General features: G+C 38.6%; 2 protein-coding genes and 1 long non-coding RNA gene across 6 annotated transcripts; 2 read left to right on the top strand and 1 right to left on the bottom strand.

The window, feature by feature from the left end:
* The first annotated feature begins 1,123 nt into the window (after positions 1–1,123).
* On the top strand, positions 1,124–3,940 carry LOC137003396 (GTPase IMAP family member 9-like). 2 transcript variants are annotated; one of them, XM_067363537.1, is made up of 4 exons: positions 1,124–1,345; positions 1,738–2,431; positions 2,561–3,234; positions 3,309–3,940. In XM_067363537.1, exons 3-4 carry the CDS (start codon positions 2,580–2,582, stop codon positions 3,452–3,454), a joined length of 801 nt encoding a protein of 266 aa, XP_067219638.1. In that variant the 5' UTR covers positions 1,124–1,345; positions 1,738–2,431; positions 2,561–2,579; the 3' UTR covers positions 3,455–3,940. The 2 variants fall into 2 exon arrangements, with proteins under 2 accessions (XP_067219638.1, XP_067219637.1); XM_067363536.1 differs by having other exon boundaries at positions 1,738–3,234.
* A 632-nt stretch (positions 3,941–4,572) lies between these two features.
* Positions 4,573–14,743, top strand: sall2 (spalt-like transcription factor 2). 3 transcript variants are annotated; one of them, XM_067363738.1, is made up of 4 exons: positions 5,429–5,494; positions 6,990–7,153; positions 9,547–13,106; positions 13,224–14,743. In XM_067363738.1, the coding sequence occupies exons 2-4, from the start codon at positions 7,078–7,080 to the stop codon at positions 13,359–13,361; spliced, it is 3,774 nt and encodes a 1,257-aa protein (XP_067219839.1). In that variant the 5' UTR covers positions 5,429–5,494; positions 6,990–7,077; the 3' UTR covers positions 13,362–14,743. The 3 variants fall into 3 exon arrangements, with proteins under 3 accessions (XP_067219840.1, XP_067219841.1, XP_067219839.1); XM_067363739.1 differs by lacking the exon at positions 6,990–7,153 and having other exon boundaries at positions 4,573–5,494; XM_067363740.1 differs by lacking the exons at positions 5,429–5,494; positions 6,990–7,153 and adding an exon at positions 4,573–5,277.
* Positions 11,429–15,563, bottom strand: LOC137003544 (uncharacterized). The gene is made up of 3 exons (XR_010891990.1): positions 15,497–15,563; positions 13,326–13,421; positions 11,429–11,495 (listed from the first exon to the last, which is right to left on the bottom strand). It is a non-coding gene; the product is annotated as an uncharacterized lncRNA (long non-coding RNA).
* Positions 15,564–16,257: the final 694 nt, after the last annotated feature.

Genomic DNA, 16,257 nt, shown 5'->3' on the forward strand with positions numbered 1-16,257 from the left:
GAAAAGACATTAAATCTATCTCATTACTAACCAGACTGATTTTATTCTGTCATTCTTCAAGAGTTCTTTCTGAGAATTATAACAGAGGTTTAGATGTTGATGTTTTATTGAAAATTTTGGTTGCCACTATGGTGATTAGTGTTTCGTGTAGTTGGGCAGTTTCACTTAGCGTTGGACGATTATGGCCTAAAATCAAATTCCTTGATTAATTGAATATTTTACCTTGATTACTATTAATGAACAATTATTTTGTTTGTTTGTTTTTTGCCCTCATAGTTCACTGACAAGATTTGTACTGTAAATATGATTGACTATTAAAGGTGGGATATTTTTTCCTATTGAAAGAGTGCTCTGACCTCATAGCTCACCAACAGCAGTTATTTTATCTATGTTTGTAACATTTCTTACAGATTTCTGCTCGTTGTAAATCAGATAAAGATAAATTAGCACAGTAATGAGAGCGATTGCGTGTATGAATTAGTCATACCGTCTCTGGGTTGTAAATAGTTCCTTCAAAAGTAGAAAAATATATGCTATAATAAGTTTTGAGTTTCTAAGCTACTTTAGTGATAAATCACAGGACAGCGCTGACAACTAGTTTATGCGTTCCTCTCTGTGCGCGCGATCTTCACGTTTTGTCGTCTAATCACTTGAATGTCCAAACAGGCAAATCTTAAAACACATAGAACTGACAAAGGTTGACAAAAGACACAAGGCTCACTGCTCATGCACTGTCTGTGTGTGTTGACTTGGCGTTCACCTCCGTGTTGCTTTTATGCCACTGACTGGATGGGGCGGAGTCACATGGCTTCATACACAGTAGTATGTTTTTAAGGGGGAAGTATTAACAGGATTAAAAAAACGAAATAACCGACATGGGAAAATTATGTCGGTTAGAGGTTCTGAATTTCGGTTTCGATTATTTTTGGATTAATCGTCCAGCCCTAGTTTCACTCATGCTTTTATGTCAGTCTGTGGTTTTTGTAACAGTGTACAAAATAAAGTCACTAGCATTTAGAAAAAAATAAAGGGGAAGTAATGCATGTGACTCTATGATCCTTGTACAATCATGAGGGTGAGGCTATTAGTTGGTAAACCAGTTCATCAAGTTATTTAGTACAGAGACACATTGAGTAAATGCGAAGAACCGACAGAAAATGCTTAAAGATTCTTTATTTGAATAGAAACGAGAGAACCGAGAAAGACTGAAAACTAAGAAAATAGGACATTGAGAGTAAGAAAAGAGGAGTGGCAGAAAGAAGACTTTGAAGCAAACTTCAAGAACTACAAACTGATAGTTTGTGGTGCACAATGGAGACAGGAGAGGACTCCGATCATAATGAAAGTGAGTTTTCTTAATGTTGTACATTTAATATTTAAAAGTTTGAAACAAACCTTATATAATTCTTATATAATTAACATACTTTTAGAAAGTAGTTGACACAAAAGTCTTCAAAATATAATTATATCTTTGAACAGAAATGTACATATAACGTCACTACGTGCATTGCTGTTCAAAGGCTGAATTTTTATTTTTTACAAACATCCCCTTATGGATGGCATATCAGATTTTATTCCCCAAAAATTTATTTTCAATGGGAGGTAAGATCTTTCTTACAAACCACATGTACACGAAAATACACAATCTATAAACTTAACTAAACATTTGAAATATGACGATCAATGTTAATTCATGTTTGCTGTTATAATTAAAGATTCCTTAATTTTCTTTTGCAGCTCTTCCAGGGATAAAGGTCATTGTAATAGGTAGTAAATGTGAATACAAATACAATGCAGCAAATACCATCCTTGGTCAGAATGAATGTATAGTGGGAAAAGAGATAGTCGAGAGTGAGATAAAACAAAGAACGAATCAGAACAGGTCAGTTACGTTGGTAATGACACCAGGATGGTGGAGGAGCTTCACACTGGCAGAGAGTGCAAAATACATACAGATGGAGATTGTGCACAGTTTAAAACTGTCCTGATCCACATGCCTTCCTTCTAGTCATCAATCTACACAAAACATTCACAGAAATGCACCTGAACAGTGTGGTTGAACACATGGAGATTCTGGGTGAGCAGATCTGGAATCACACCATCGTTCTGCTCATGTATAATGATAAAACACAGAGACATGCAGATAACAAGAAGCTCATTGAGAGAGCAGGACAAGAGCTTGATATTGTAATAAAGAAGTGTGGGAACAGAGTTCATGTCTTCAATTATACTGTCAGAAGAGGGAAACATGTGGAAAAACTGTTTCATGAGATCGAGAGCTTGGTAGCTGAGCATGAAGGACAGGGCTTCAAAATGGACAGCAAATTGCTTGAGGATATGGAGGAAAAGAGAAGAACTGTGAAGAAACGAGCAGAGGAGAGAGAGATTGAAGCAAAAACAAAGATGCAAACCTTGACAGAACATTTACCAGGTATAGTGAATATTTCCAGAAGAAAAATGCTCAAAAGAATTTTACAATTAATAGAAGATACAGAATTATGTAGGCAATATAACCAACTGAATGCTTAGCACTGTTCATGAACTCTCTTTTTTTCTGCAGAGAGTTAAGGATTGTCTTGATGGGTGGAAAAAATTCTGGAAAGACCTCAGTGATGAACACCATCCTGAAAAATACACAATATGCCAGGAGGACTAAAGAGTGTGTGATGAGTGAAGGAAAGGTTGATGAGAGAAAATTGATTTTGATCGACACTCCTGGATGGTGGCCGTACGCGTCCGTAAAGGAGACTTCAGAGCCAGTCAAGCAGGAGATCATGTCAAGTGTTACGATGTGTCCACCAGGACCTCATGCAGTTCTGCTGGTTCTTCAGTCTGGCGTCGCCTTCATTGAGGCACAAAGAAGGTCTGTAAAGGAGCACATGGAGCTCCTGGGTCGAGATGTCTGGAAATATTGTATAGTGGTGTTCAGCAGGGGCGACTGGATGGGGACGCCTACGATTGAAGAGCACATTGAGAGTGAAGGAGAAGATCTGCAGTGGCTGATTAATAAATGTGGAAACAGGTATCATGTATTAAACAACATGGTGCAGGATGATGAGAAACAGGTCAGAGAGTTGATGGAGAAAGTGGAGATGATGGCCAGAATGAACACAGTGCTCCCGAAAGCTGTGGGTGAAGCACTGGAGAAGATGGAAGACAGTGATGATGAGCGAGCTTGTAAATGGGAGACAGAACATGTTGAGTGCAGAAGCTTCTTGCAGGATCGGCCTAAATGTAAGTAGTATTTTTGTCAGCTAAACATATTTTTACACAACAACTTAACCTAATTGTATCATTTCTCCTCATAGTGGACGAAAGCTTCATTGAAAAGTGGCAGAAAGATTTGCATATTGTATCAGACTATGGGACCATGACGGAGTTGTCCGAGATTGAGCAAATTGAAGAGGAGCAAAGGCAAAAGTCAAAGACACCAGTGGCTGCCAGACATATGTAAAAACAAAGTAAACTGTAACAGTGTACAATATTAACCCAAAAGAGCAGTGTATAGACATTGGACTTGGAAGTCTGTTATACTTCCACCCTATCATATAGGCTTTAATAAAACTGTATAGAAAAAAGTATGCACTGCAAAATTTGAACTGTTTTGTCACACACACATGTAGGCTAAGAAACTCTAAGAAATGAAAACATAATGATAAATTGTGTATTCGAATTTGAATTGTCTATTTGTTGTGAATTGTAAAACGTCTTTAAAAAAACATACTGACCCCAAACTTTTGAACAGTATAGTGTATAATGTTACAAAAGCTTTCTAATTCAGATAAATGCTGTTATTTTGAACTTTCTATTCATCAAATAATCCTGAAAAAAAGTACACAATTGTTTACAACATTGATAATAATAATAAATGTTTCTTGAGCATCAAATCAGCATATTAGAATGATTTCTGAAGGATCATGTGACACTGAAGACTGGAGTAATGATGCTGAAAATTCACAGGAATAAATCACATTTTAAAATATATTCAAATAGAAAACAGTCTTTTTAAATTGTAACAATATTTAAAAATATTACTGTTTTTGATGTATTTTTTAATCAAATAAACACATCCTTGGTGAGCAGAAGAGACTTTTTTTGTTTAAAAACATTTTTAAAAAATCTTACCAATCCCAAACCTTTTGAACAGTAGTACAGTCTCAGAGTCAATGTTCAGAAATTAATTATTATTGTTAGGAATTATGCTATATAGCTGTTTTATGGTGTCCACTGCCAAATTCCAATATGACTTTATTTTTAATTATTTGAAAATATATATATTTTATATATATAAAAACTCAATAATTGTATTTTATTGACAAAATATTTTATATTTTAGATTGTCCTATATATATATATATATATATATATATATATATATATATATATATATATATATATATATATATATATATATGAGATCAGAGAACATCTGAAGCTGTCATAGCTCACACAATGTTGTCTAATTTCCCTTCCATTTTTATTGGGGTAAATAAATAAAAGTAGGCATAGCCTACACACTGTATTAATGAACTAAGACCAAATAATTGTACTATAGAGACGTGCAAAAATAATGTGGGGGGAAAATACTCCAAGTGGATTTACACAAATTAACAAAGACAAAAAGTGTTAGGTTGTGCCCCTCTCTGCCATAAAGGTTTCTAACATGTTATTCATGGACTACAACCATTATCCAACTCATCAAGTACATAAACTCACATCCTTGTGGTAGTTGTAGTCCTTTTTAGCAACTTGTTAGCAACATAGCTACTCAGTGTTACTGAACAACTGAACTCTATGGTAACAGCTCCAATATTATGGCATGTGAAATCAAAGCAAAAAAAACAAGGGGATACATTTACACCATTCTCATAGAAATGCAATTTTTTCTAGCAGCCCAAGAATGATAACCTATAAAATGATCTTCTATAAAAATTTAAATGACATGCTCTTAAAAGAAAATTAGTCACAAAGCTAAAGCAAAAGTAAAAGCTTCGCACTTTACGCAGTTAAAATGAGAGCAAACATGATTCGTAATGGCTCGTTAATTACTCTGCAGAGACAGTGTCCGGATTGGACCGACAGACTCTCAGACAGACATCCGTCGATGCTGCAGCGCCTGTGTGCTCAACAAAGGCTCAGGCCGGGGAGAGGGCCATTTTTACCAAATACAAAGGAAGCAGAGCAACGAGGGAGGGGAGGACTATGGGAATGACAGGAATAGCGAAATATCACTTTACGAAATCGCAATGTGCCATTAAACCAAACACTAAACAATGGGTGAGAAGTGACCAGTCACGACTACAACAGAATATACAGTGTTCTAACGACAGTACAGCAAATAAATAATTTAGATGTCGAACTGCCTGCTGTCAAAGACGACTGCGCATCACGGTGGCAAAATGCCGGAACAGCAATGATGATATGACGAGCCAGACACTGTACGACGTAATCTATCCTAATCTTGCAAACAGCCGTGAAATATTGTCGTCTGCTGGTAAGTGTTTATGCCATTTACGATCCGCACACTCCAAATGTCAGTTAACGTCAAAGTATTTCATGTAGTCATAAGAAATATGAATCATAATTGGTTATGATCATAGAGCGCGCGCTCGGAGGACGCAACAGGTCGCGCGTACAGTAGAGCTGTAGTTTCCGCGTGCATTTGGCTGACGTAATTATGACATTTGTGCAAGAATTTTACGAGATGTATTATAGCATGAATCCAAATGCTAGCTAAACACTTTATTGTGTTTTGGCATTTATAACATTTTTAATAATAAAGTCTAGAGTTTTGATACAAATAATATAATTATATAAATGACATATGTAAGGAATTTGTGCTGTGAAAGCCAAAAAAGAGAGAACGAAAAGAAAAAAAAGCATGCACATCATGAAATACATCATACTGAAGAGGACAAGGATGGTTTTCTAAAATAAATACCATGACAAATTATGCTACTGAAATGCACTCACTTGAAAACATGACACATCTGTATTATAGACAATCAAAACGTTGTAGGTAGTCATTCAGATTCTATTTTCTGGCCTACATTTTAATAATACAGTTATGCCATTGACATGAGAAAGACATAATAAACTTAATGTAGGCCTGTTGAATGCATTACTTTATGGAGCTAAAGTTTGCAGTCATGTTTGAAATTAACTTAAAAAGGCAGTCACATAACTGAGAATATGATATTATAAAAAATATAATGCTTAACCAAATGCTGTGAAAGCTAAAAACATAAAGAAAGAAAAGAACAAAGCATGCACATCATGAAATACATCATACTGAGGAGGCACATCTGTATTATAGACAATCAAAATGTTGTAGATATTCATTAAGATTCTATTTTCTGGCCTAAATTTTAATAATACAGTGATGCCGTTGAAATGAAAATGACATATTAAACTTAATGCAGGCCTGTTGAATGCACTAAATTTTGCAGTCATGTTTGAGATTAACTTAAAAAGGCAATCACATAACTGAGAATATGATATTATAAAGCAATATAACACTATATGATAACTAACATTTGGTCCTCTGCCAGATTTTTGGCAACAGGCGCCAAGAAATATGTCAAAAATGTCATTCACTGCTTACTGTATACTGTATCTCAGTCTTGCATGCTCTTACCTGGTGTCTAATTATTAAATACTCAATACTGAGACTGAGAAAAAAGGTTTAGGGGAACGCCTTAAAACTTGGGGGTGTAAGGGAAAGGAGGGGTATATGCATGAGTAGGTGGTGTTCTGCGTTATTTGAATGCAAATGCAGAGAGAACAAGCCGAGGCTGTGTTTGAGAGAGAAACGGGGAAAAAGAGGTGGAGAGTTGTCTTTGGATTTTAGTTAGACACTGAATAGACATAGATTTAGTTTGCCAAGTGCTTAGTTCACTTTTGAGACATTGCTTGCTCATGTATGCACTTGGCATTTGGCCTTGTAGCTCTCTATATAAATGAAACATGGATTTTTGATTGTTTCTCAGAACTGATGCCGTGAGATTTGCTGTAATTTAGTTTAAAGAGAAAGATTTTCACTCATGGGCCATTTAGCCATTGACTTTCCCCTGCATCATGTCACGCCGGAAACAAAAAAGACCTCAGCACTTTTTCAGCCCCATCCTCAACACTTCGTGGCTACTTCAACATGGTGAGAAATGTTTTACTGTTTAGTAAGAGATCTCCATTGTTTCTGCCAGCGAGCCATCTTGCAAATGCCATTCGAGATGTTTGCTGTGACATTAACAGATTCAAACGTCTACAATATCTCTGATTCTAGTTTTAAGAAAAGTAAAAATGAAGCAAAGTAAAACAAATAAAAGGAAATTCAGTAATATTGTTTACATATAAATACATCCCAGCAGCTTCCGTTGAATGTCCAATTAGTACTTTTCATCATTTTCTGACCCAAGCTAAGAATTTAGACCACCCACGATATTGTATGAACGGCTAGTGAGAATGATTTAAAGAAAGAGAAGACCAAATAGCAAAGCGAACCTAAAGGGAACAGAGATGTGTAATATGCTGAACTGGATTTTGAAAAGGGGATTAGAAAAAGGTTGTGGAAAAAGGTGGACAACATTGAGAAAGAAGGAGCCACTTGAGCGGGAATGGCATGAGACTTAATTGTCTCTGTGAGGCTTTGTGGTCGTGCAGTCAGGCATTAACTGCCAGGAAGTACGTGCATAACAGTGTGTTGATCTGTGACTTAAATTCTAGAGTTCTTTAAGTACAGGAAACTCTTTATGCATCTCTCGCTAGTATATGAGTGTGTATGGGTCGCTAATTAATTTCATATTCATGCTGTTATGTCCTCATATTGGTTTCTGGATATGGCTCTAATGCTAAAGGTCACTTATTTTAAGCAATTTGGCTGTTTTTAGTGGTTGACTACTGCACTTAGGCTCACTGACCTTTCAGGCTTTGCTAGGTTAGGACAGAAGGTTTGTTTAAATATACATGGGATGTAATAGCATATATTCACTTACTCAGTCTAGAGGGTGGGTAGGTGGGCTGGTGAAGGGGTTTGGGAACTTTGTGGCGAGGTTCATTGTCCATGTTCATTGTTGCTGTGGAAACAAAGTTGGCTGTTAGCAGTGCTAAAAGCATTGTAAGCTGGTCAAGGGATGGGATTTCAGATCAGAGGTAGTGAGGGGATAGGAAGAGAGCGGAGAAGACAGCCATGTACAACACTGACTTTAAAAAGAGGTAAAATGAAAAGTACAAATTATGTTCTTCATGCTTTGTGATATATGATAACAGATACATTTTTAATATTAAAAGTTAAATGTTAAAAAAAAAGATTTATGATAATGGGAGGGACATGTTCATATGGCACAGAAGGTGGGGAGTCTTGGTTAGAACAGCAATACTACACTTTGGTTGGCATTTAAATGAAAAAGAGTGTTACAGGTCAGCCAGAGGTATCCTCTACATGTGTGAGCCTCATATGCTATGTTTCCTTGGTGATGCTTGTGTAAGAAGCGAGTAAAAACAATTGGAAAGCAATCAAGACGACAACAACCTAAATAAAAGTACTAAAGGTTAGAAATCGGATTAAGAAGTTTATAAGGCTAAAAGCATTTGGGTTTGTCGGTTCACATGTGCAATAAGAACAAAAATGTAGCACACAACAAACAATGAACATGTAAGAACCTAGAGAGGATAAAATGAATTAAATTACAAGACTAACTCTAAACTATATAATCTATTTTCTCTTTACTCAATTGCCTAATGATTGATTAAAATATAAAATTATTTTATTAAATTAATTAAAATAATACAATTAGAATAATTAATCAAACTGTACTGACAACCATAGGCATAATTTGCTGGTGGGACAGGTAGGACTTTTTTCCAGGGTCGATATTGTCCCCACAATTCTTGAAAGATCTCACGGTACACATGTATCTAATACAAATTAAACATCTCTAGTTGACTTGGAGATTAAGAGGCGATCCGGTTCTGGAATGTGTGTGTTTTTGAAATCATGCTGAGCGCTTCAATCTCTCTGCTCGTTTTGTTGAAATCACAAAACAAAATGCACAGAAACGTGTCCCTGATCACTGATGAACATCTTTTGCTTTAATGAGAAAAAAACTACGAGGGCAGATTAGAAGCAAGAACCTCTGACACGCTTAAGAAAAGTTCTACCACCAGACCATTAGAACTCATGAGTATTAAAAGTGGATCTATGTATTTATTCACTAATGTGAAGAATCTCGGGACTAACAACATAATGTTTTATAGTAGATGTAAGGATGAAACTGTCACATTAAACATGAGTTCTGTGTTCTGAACTATACTTATTAGTATAGTATGTATAGTATAGTATATGTAGTGGCTACCTTTATCAGTTTCATGATTTGGAATTAAAATTTTTAACAATATAAATCTATATATAAATAAATAAAATCTGTTTAGTATCAGTTTCCTGACAGTTTTTTATTCTTGCACCTATTGAACTTGTATTATAACATTAGACTAGACTAGTATCTGTATGGCATAAATTGTTGCATAAATAGTTTCTCTCTGATTTCTTAGAGGAGCAGTTGGCAGTGAAGACCCTCAACTCTACTCTTGCAAAGAACTCTTCCTGCTCTTCCTCATACTCAACAACTCAAAGCTGCCAATCAACCTTAATCCCAAATCCACCAATTGAGAGGCTCACAACTCCTTCTCTGACCAGACCAAACCATCCTATCTTTCACATCCCCTGCCATCCCATACAATTTCCCTTAAACCTAACAGAGTCTCAACTTTCCCATATCCCTGACATCCCATCCCATTCTACTAATCAGCCTATCACTAGCATTGCACCAACTGTGCTCTCTACCCAAAACCACACTCACTCACCCATGGCTTCTCCAAAGTTAGGCGTGTCAGCAACCACAACCTCTTCTTCATCCTCCTCCACTGCTGCCTCTCTCTGTGTGCCTCCATATCCTGGAAGCCCCAATTCTGTGCCTCAGGGTCCCCCAAGTCCAGTTACACCCTCTTCCAGCCCAAGCACAGTCCCTTCAGCCCCGGCATGTGCACCCGTCAGTATTGCTTTTATCTTGGAGGAGCTACGTGTGCTGCAGCAGAGGCAAATCCATCAGATGCAGATGACGGAGGAAATCTGTAGGCAAGTATTGAGACTGGGAGGAGGATCTTGTGAAGTGGATTCAAAGCCTTTCATACTACCATCGCTGCCACAGCTCTGTTTAAAAAGTTCTGATAACAACCCCAGACCCTCCCGACCAAAGTCATCACCTCCCCCTACCTCTGTGGCTCCTCTTTTGGCCTGTTTCTCATCCCTGCTACCCCCTCAGACCACTTCTAAATCCTCTAAACATGCCCACCCTCTCTTGAATGTCTTACGCCCCCATAAGGCACAGTATGACAGTGGGATAGTAACTCCAGCAAACTTCACCAATCATACAAGTGCTGCCACATCCTCATCAATGTCCACACCTGCTGCCTCAAACTATCCACTCACTCTTTCCCTTGGCCTATCATCTCAAAAATCCTCTAACACCACAGGAGCCAGTGGAAACAGTAGTCTTACCTTCCCAAACCAATCTCTCCCAGCAGCTGCTGTCTCTTCTGCCCCCTCACAGGATCCAAAACTCTCTGCTCAAGGAAGTACATCTGTCTTATCGTCGGGACGCATGCAGCACGCATGCCGATTTTGCCGGAAACTCTTCAGCAGTGATTCATCCCTGCAAATACACTTGCGTTCACACACAGGGGAGCGTCCTTACCAGTGCCCTGTATGTTTCAGTCGATTCACCACAAGAGGGAACCTCAAGGTCCACTTCTTGCGCCATCGTGAGCAAAACCCTGAACTCTCGTTTTCGTTGTTTCCCTGCTCGCTTTTTGCATCTGTAACTGGGGGATCAATGGGAGGATCAGCACAAAAACAAACGATCACCTCCACAAATACAAATGCTATTCAGAAGCATCAGAAACAGCAAGAGGATGATCTGTGTGGTGACAGTCTTGAGGGCACTACTGCCTCAACACGTGCCACAACCTCATCTCTGCCTCCTAGTATTGATTTGGCTCTGCTGACCACTGCACACTCTCTCCTTCAACTCAACCGTGCTGCTGCTGCTGCGGCTGCTGCAGCGTCCACATCCACTACCTCCTCAATAACATCTTCATCATCATCCTCTCTGGCCTCCACCCTTCTTTCATCTCCTTCCTCATCCACCTCCTCCATTGCTGGGGTATATAAAGGAGTGAAACAACAGTGCTTTGATGAGAACACCCCACCTATACCTACTCTGCTCCCCCATTCTGCTTACTCACAGCTTGCCAACTTACCCAAAATCTTCTTCCCAGCATCTTCCACTCACCATCTTCCAGGCCATGGGTTTCTCAGGCAGACAACTCCAACCGGGTCATTCCTGCCATCCCCTCAACAACATATCCCGTTCCCATTCACAGCGTCATCCACTGCCCCCTCCATCTCGACCCCAACCTCGGACACATCAAAGCTGCAGAGACTGGTGGAAAAGTTAGAGAAAGAACCACATAGTCATTCACACTGGGTTTCATCCACTGGGGAGACTTCTACCAGCAGCCACAGTGTAACAGGTGCATTAAGCTATAGCAGCAGTGGTTTAATGAGCACAAGCACATTCAGTACAAATGTGGTCACCTCACTTCCATCATCTACAATCCAAATACCATCATCCCTCTTCAGCAAGGAGTCACCTTACCTGGGACTTATGAACTCTGCTGGGACACTTGCCCCAAATCAGTGTAGTGTGTGCCTGCGGGTGTTAAGCTGCCCAAGGGCGTTGCGTTTGCACCAGGCTACTCATTTAGGTGAGCGACCATTCCCCTGCAAGCTATGTGGTCGTTCCTTCTCAACTAAAGGAAGCCTTCGAGCACACCTTGCCACCCATCGAGCCCGCCCACCAAACATTCGTGCCCAGAATTCTTGCCCCTTATGCCAACGGAAGTTTACCAATGCCCTTGTGCTGCAACATCATATCCGCATGCATTTAGGAGGACAGCTACCACCAGAGGACATGCCGGATACTTCAACAGAATGTGATACTTTGACCCATTCCCAGTCTATTGAGCTCTCTGCTTCAGAGATAAGCCCTAGCACGGATGTTCAGTTACTACATGATGATCTACAATCAGTTTCAGATTCTAGATATACCGAATCCCTCACTGTGAGCACTGCTCCCACGGTATGTCCCGTAACCTCCAGCCTACCGGCTTCATTTAGCTCAGGTCGTATACCATCTTTCGACCTAAGCCCTGACCCCTCTTTGAATCCAACCCCCCATTCACCTCCAACATTCAGACCTGATCCCCCTGAGCTCTCTCTCAGTGTATCTTCTCCAGTAGAATCTGCTGCATCCCTTGTCCCTCCTGCCACCCAGTCAGCATCAGCAACAACTGGTCCTTCTGCAAATAATGAACTATCTTTTGAACTTTCCAGTAACACTGCCTCCTTGGAAGATAAAAAGATTTCTGCTCTAATGAAAGCCAGTCCACAAAGAGATGACTGTGAACTCAGTGAAAATACATCTCTCTCACCTATTTCTTGCTCTGGATCCAGATCAAATCTGGAGGATCTTCTTGGTATACAAGCTCAAAATGCATCCAGGGTTCCTCGGACACATCAAACATCAACACCACCTTCTCTTCTTGCGCTGAGATCTGAGAGTGTGTCTTCTCATACAGTACGCCTAGAGGAGCCTGACCAAAGCCTTGTCCAAACATCCAAATCAATCCCCCAAGAGGAAGAAAAGACAGATGATAAAATACATAAAACACCAAAGAATGGTCAAAGGGCAACTCCAGATTTGAGTATTAATGCGGATATGGTGTCAGATACTGTAGACAAGACAAATGAGGATGCAGCTGAGACTGAGGAGCCTGACTTACATGTGCAGAAGATCATAAAGGAAACTCACTCTAGTTCAAACGCAAAGGATAAAGTGGACCTTAAAGATACAACAGGAACTGAAACGGACAAAACAGACTCAACTGTATGCATATCCCTGACTCCCAGTCTTCCACCTCCCATGCCAGAGAAAAAAATCTACCACTGTTCTGAATGTGGAAAAGAGTATGCAAGTCGCAGTGGACTCAAGGTGAGTGGCCTTAAACAATTTTGTCCATTCAATGTGAATATACAGTTTAAGATGGTACAATGTCTTGATGCAATTTGAGAGATGCATGAAAATAAAATAACATCTAATCACTTCTAGGGACATATGAAGCACCATGGAGGAGTTGTCAAGGCACCTCGAGCTCCTGCAAGGACCAAGGGCCCAGAGAGAGTGTCGCATCATGAGCGCTCACAAACTCACCACCTTGCAAACTTCCTGCCACCGGGGCATCAATGAGTTTTTTAAACCAAGCCCTCCAAAAACTTCAGCAAGCATCAGAGAGCTCTCCACAAGGATCTGTTAAAGAAATCAGAGACAGTGTTGAGATCAATCTAATAGCTGACAAGAAGAAGGAACTTATGAAGGATAATTATGGACCATAATTCTAAACTGTTCACCAAAAAACAAACAAACAACACCACACACAATACTGTTTGTACAGAAAGTAATCACATCATAAAGGGTCTTAACTTGGTTTAAAAAAAATGTTCCTGATCTTTTATATTAAAATACCTGCATTGTGTATTTTAATATATGTAATAATGTCTAAATATATCTTATAGTACTTCCTTGAATATTATGTGATGTTCTTTTTGATGAATGTAAATTATTTTGTCTGTGCAAGGTTGTCATGATGGTTTTTATTTACTCTTCCAAAGTTAAGATCTGAAGGTAGCTAAGGATGTGAACAATAGCTTTGGGTGAGAAACAGAGCAAAATTTCAAAAGCCAATGAAGACAATTGACTGATCCTCGCTAAAAGTTATTGTATTGGTGTACTATTTCTTTATTAATGATGGTAAAATGTGTAGGGAGTGCGTTTCATATTAAGAAGAATACTGATTAATCATTTCAAATGTACTAAAAACAGATTCTAAGAAAGTTTTTATTTGGTAAAAGATCTTGTTAGACTACCTTGTCCCATTATGTTTTGAAGGGCGGTCATGCACAAAGTGGACAATGTTATTAACCTTTGGCCAAAAATTCAAGCTCTTATCAGTTTTCTTAATAAGCTCAAATGTTTTAAAAAGCTTAGCACAGATAGTACAGCTGGAGCCCAGATGAAATACATATACAATTGTTTTCCTAGATCCAACCAAGTGTGAACCAGTGCTTTTGACAAGCTGATATTTAAAACACTTTACATTAGATAAATTCACATGATATATTCTTTACTTTTAACAGCTGAAAAGCACCAAAACACCAGACTGTAAATATGGCCTGTCAACCTATGTCCATTGTGTCCATGTTTGTCCTGTCCAGCTGTACAGTACTAGACAATATACTGCTCTTAACACCAACTAGTTTAAAGAGTGGGGTAAGATTGTTTAACATGCCTGTATGTTAGTCAGTGTAAGCTCTTGTTACTTTAATATTGTCAGTGTAGCTATTGAAAAAGGTAGAATTTGACTGATTCTGAGATGAACCACTATCTAGCTTAAAAGATAACCCTTTCTATATTTCTTGGTGGAAATGTTTGTTTCTATGGTGATGTTTGTTCTTTGTCTGGATACTTTTACATGTATCTTCCATAGAAATGAATTGGGTGTATGAGTTTGACTGTGAGTTGTAATTTCATGGTACAGCTAAAAGATAAAAATGGAAATAAAAAAACGTGTATACATGACAAGATCCAGAATTTGCCATTCTTTTAATTGCACACACTCTGTTGTTGTTGCTTTCTTTTATAAATCTCGTTTACAGTGATGTTACTCTTCCTTGGTGGTCTGAGGGAAACAGTTTTCTTCACATACAGGCATCCCTAATCCGCTCACTCCCTAACACAATCAAACTCCTCTGCACTGCTTCTGTGTGTGCCACATCAAGCGCAGTGAGGGAGAAACTGGAGGAAGCGTTGACAATCTGTCTGAGCACTGGCCTCTAATCTCTTGCACCATGACAACCATGCAGAGGCACATAAAGAGGACAGAGGGGGGAAAAAGTGTTTAGTCTACGTGTTTGTGTGCAGGGGTATGTGTATATTGGGATGTTAACATTTAGTATGTATGGGTACTAAAACTGTATAAATTGTTCTGTATAAAAAAAAGCTACAGAATTACAGTTAAATGCAAAGTGAGTCAGTAAGATCACTATTCGTAAACTTCACAAAGCTGGGCTTTATGGCCGTAGTGACATTTGAAAACTGCTTGTATCCAAGGCCAATGCACCAAGTCGCAAAATCTTGGACTTGAGCAATGGAAAAACTTATATGGCTTAATAAATCATCTTTCACTTTGTTACCTACTGAATGGATTTACTATTAGAGAAAGTCAATTTTTATCGATGTGTGCAACACAAGATAAGTGATAATGATATACATAACGTTTCAGAAACACCAGGATGGTTTCAAAATGTCATCTGCAGTCAACATACCTTGAGAATTTAGCCTTTTGATAGAAGTACGTTTTCACAAATCGTTCAGGGCAGCCCAGCAATAAAGAATGAAGCTCTTCTAAAAGTAAAAGATAGGCTCCTCGCTTGATATTAAATATATTTATGTTTTTCTCTTTATCAATATATACAACATGCAATGTCAGAATCCCACCAGTGGATGGCAGTGTTGAACCTTAGCTCAAGACTGAAGGCATAAAATCGGTATAACTGTGTGTCAGATGGCAACTAAAAGACAAAAATAAAAATTCTGTCATCATTTACTCACCCTCAAGTTGTTCCAAACCTGTATGAATGTCTTTCTTCTGTTGAACACGAAGGAAGATATTTTGAAGAATATGGGTAACCAAACAGTTAAAGGGTTAGTTCACCCAAAAATTAAATTTCTGTCATTAATTACTCACCCTCATGTCATTCCACACCCGTTCATCTTCACAAAAATTAAGATAATTATATTTTTAGCAACGAAATTTCCACATTCAAGGTCCAGAAAAGTTGCAAAGACATTGTTAAAATAGTCGACGTGACTGCAGTGGTTCAACCTTAATGTTATGAAGTGACGAGAATACTTTTTGTGCGCAAAAACAAAACAACAAATTTGTCTCTTCCGTGTCATTCGCTTCCAGGTTCTACGTACGAACGGCGGCTCAGTATTGGTCGACGCCTGGTCATGTGAGCAGCATGTGTGTGATGCTGATGCAGGAAGCCAGCGTTCAGACGTAAACATGGAAGCACTGAACTGC

Source organism: Chanodichthys erythropterus, chromosome 16 (assembly GCF_024489055.1).
Source record: "Chanodichthys erythropterus isolate Z2021 chromosome 16, ASM2448905v1, whole genome shotgun sequence".
NCBI classification, from domain to species: domain Eukaryota; kingdom Metazoa; phylum Chordata; class Actinopteri; order Cypriniformes; family Xenocyprididae; genus Chanodichthys; species Chanodichthys erythropterus.

Excerpts from the sequence above, each read along its gene's own strand:
- LOC137003396 (XM_067363536.1), top strand. The coding sequence starts at position 2,538 with ATGAACTCTCTTTTTTTCTGCAGAGAGTTAAGGATTGTCTTGATGGGT. Across the intron at positions 3,235-3,308 it reads CTTGCAGGATCGGCCTAAAT|TGGACGAAAGCTTCATTGAA; the intron begins GTAAGTAGTATT and ends TTCTCCTCATAG.
- sall2 (XM_067363738.1), top strand. The coding sequence starts at position 7,078 with ATGTCACGCCGGAAACAAAAAAGACCTCAGCACTTTTTCAGCCCCATC. Across the intron at positions 7,154-9,546 it reads TTCGTGGCTACTTCAACATG|AGGAGCAGTTGGCAGTGAAG; the intron begins GTGAGAAATGTT and ends CTGATTTCTTAG. Across the intron at positions 13,107-13,223 it reads CAAGTCGCAGTGGACTCAAG|GGACATATGAAGCACCATGG; the intron begins GTGAGTGGCCTT and ends AATCACTTCTAG.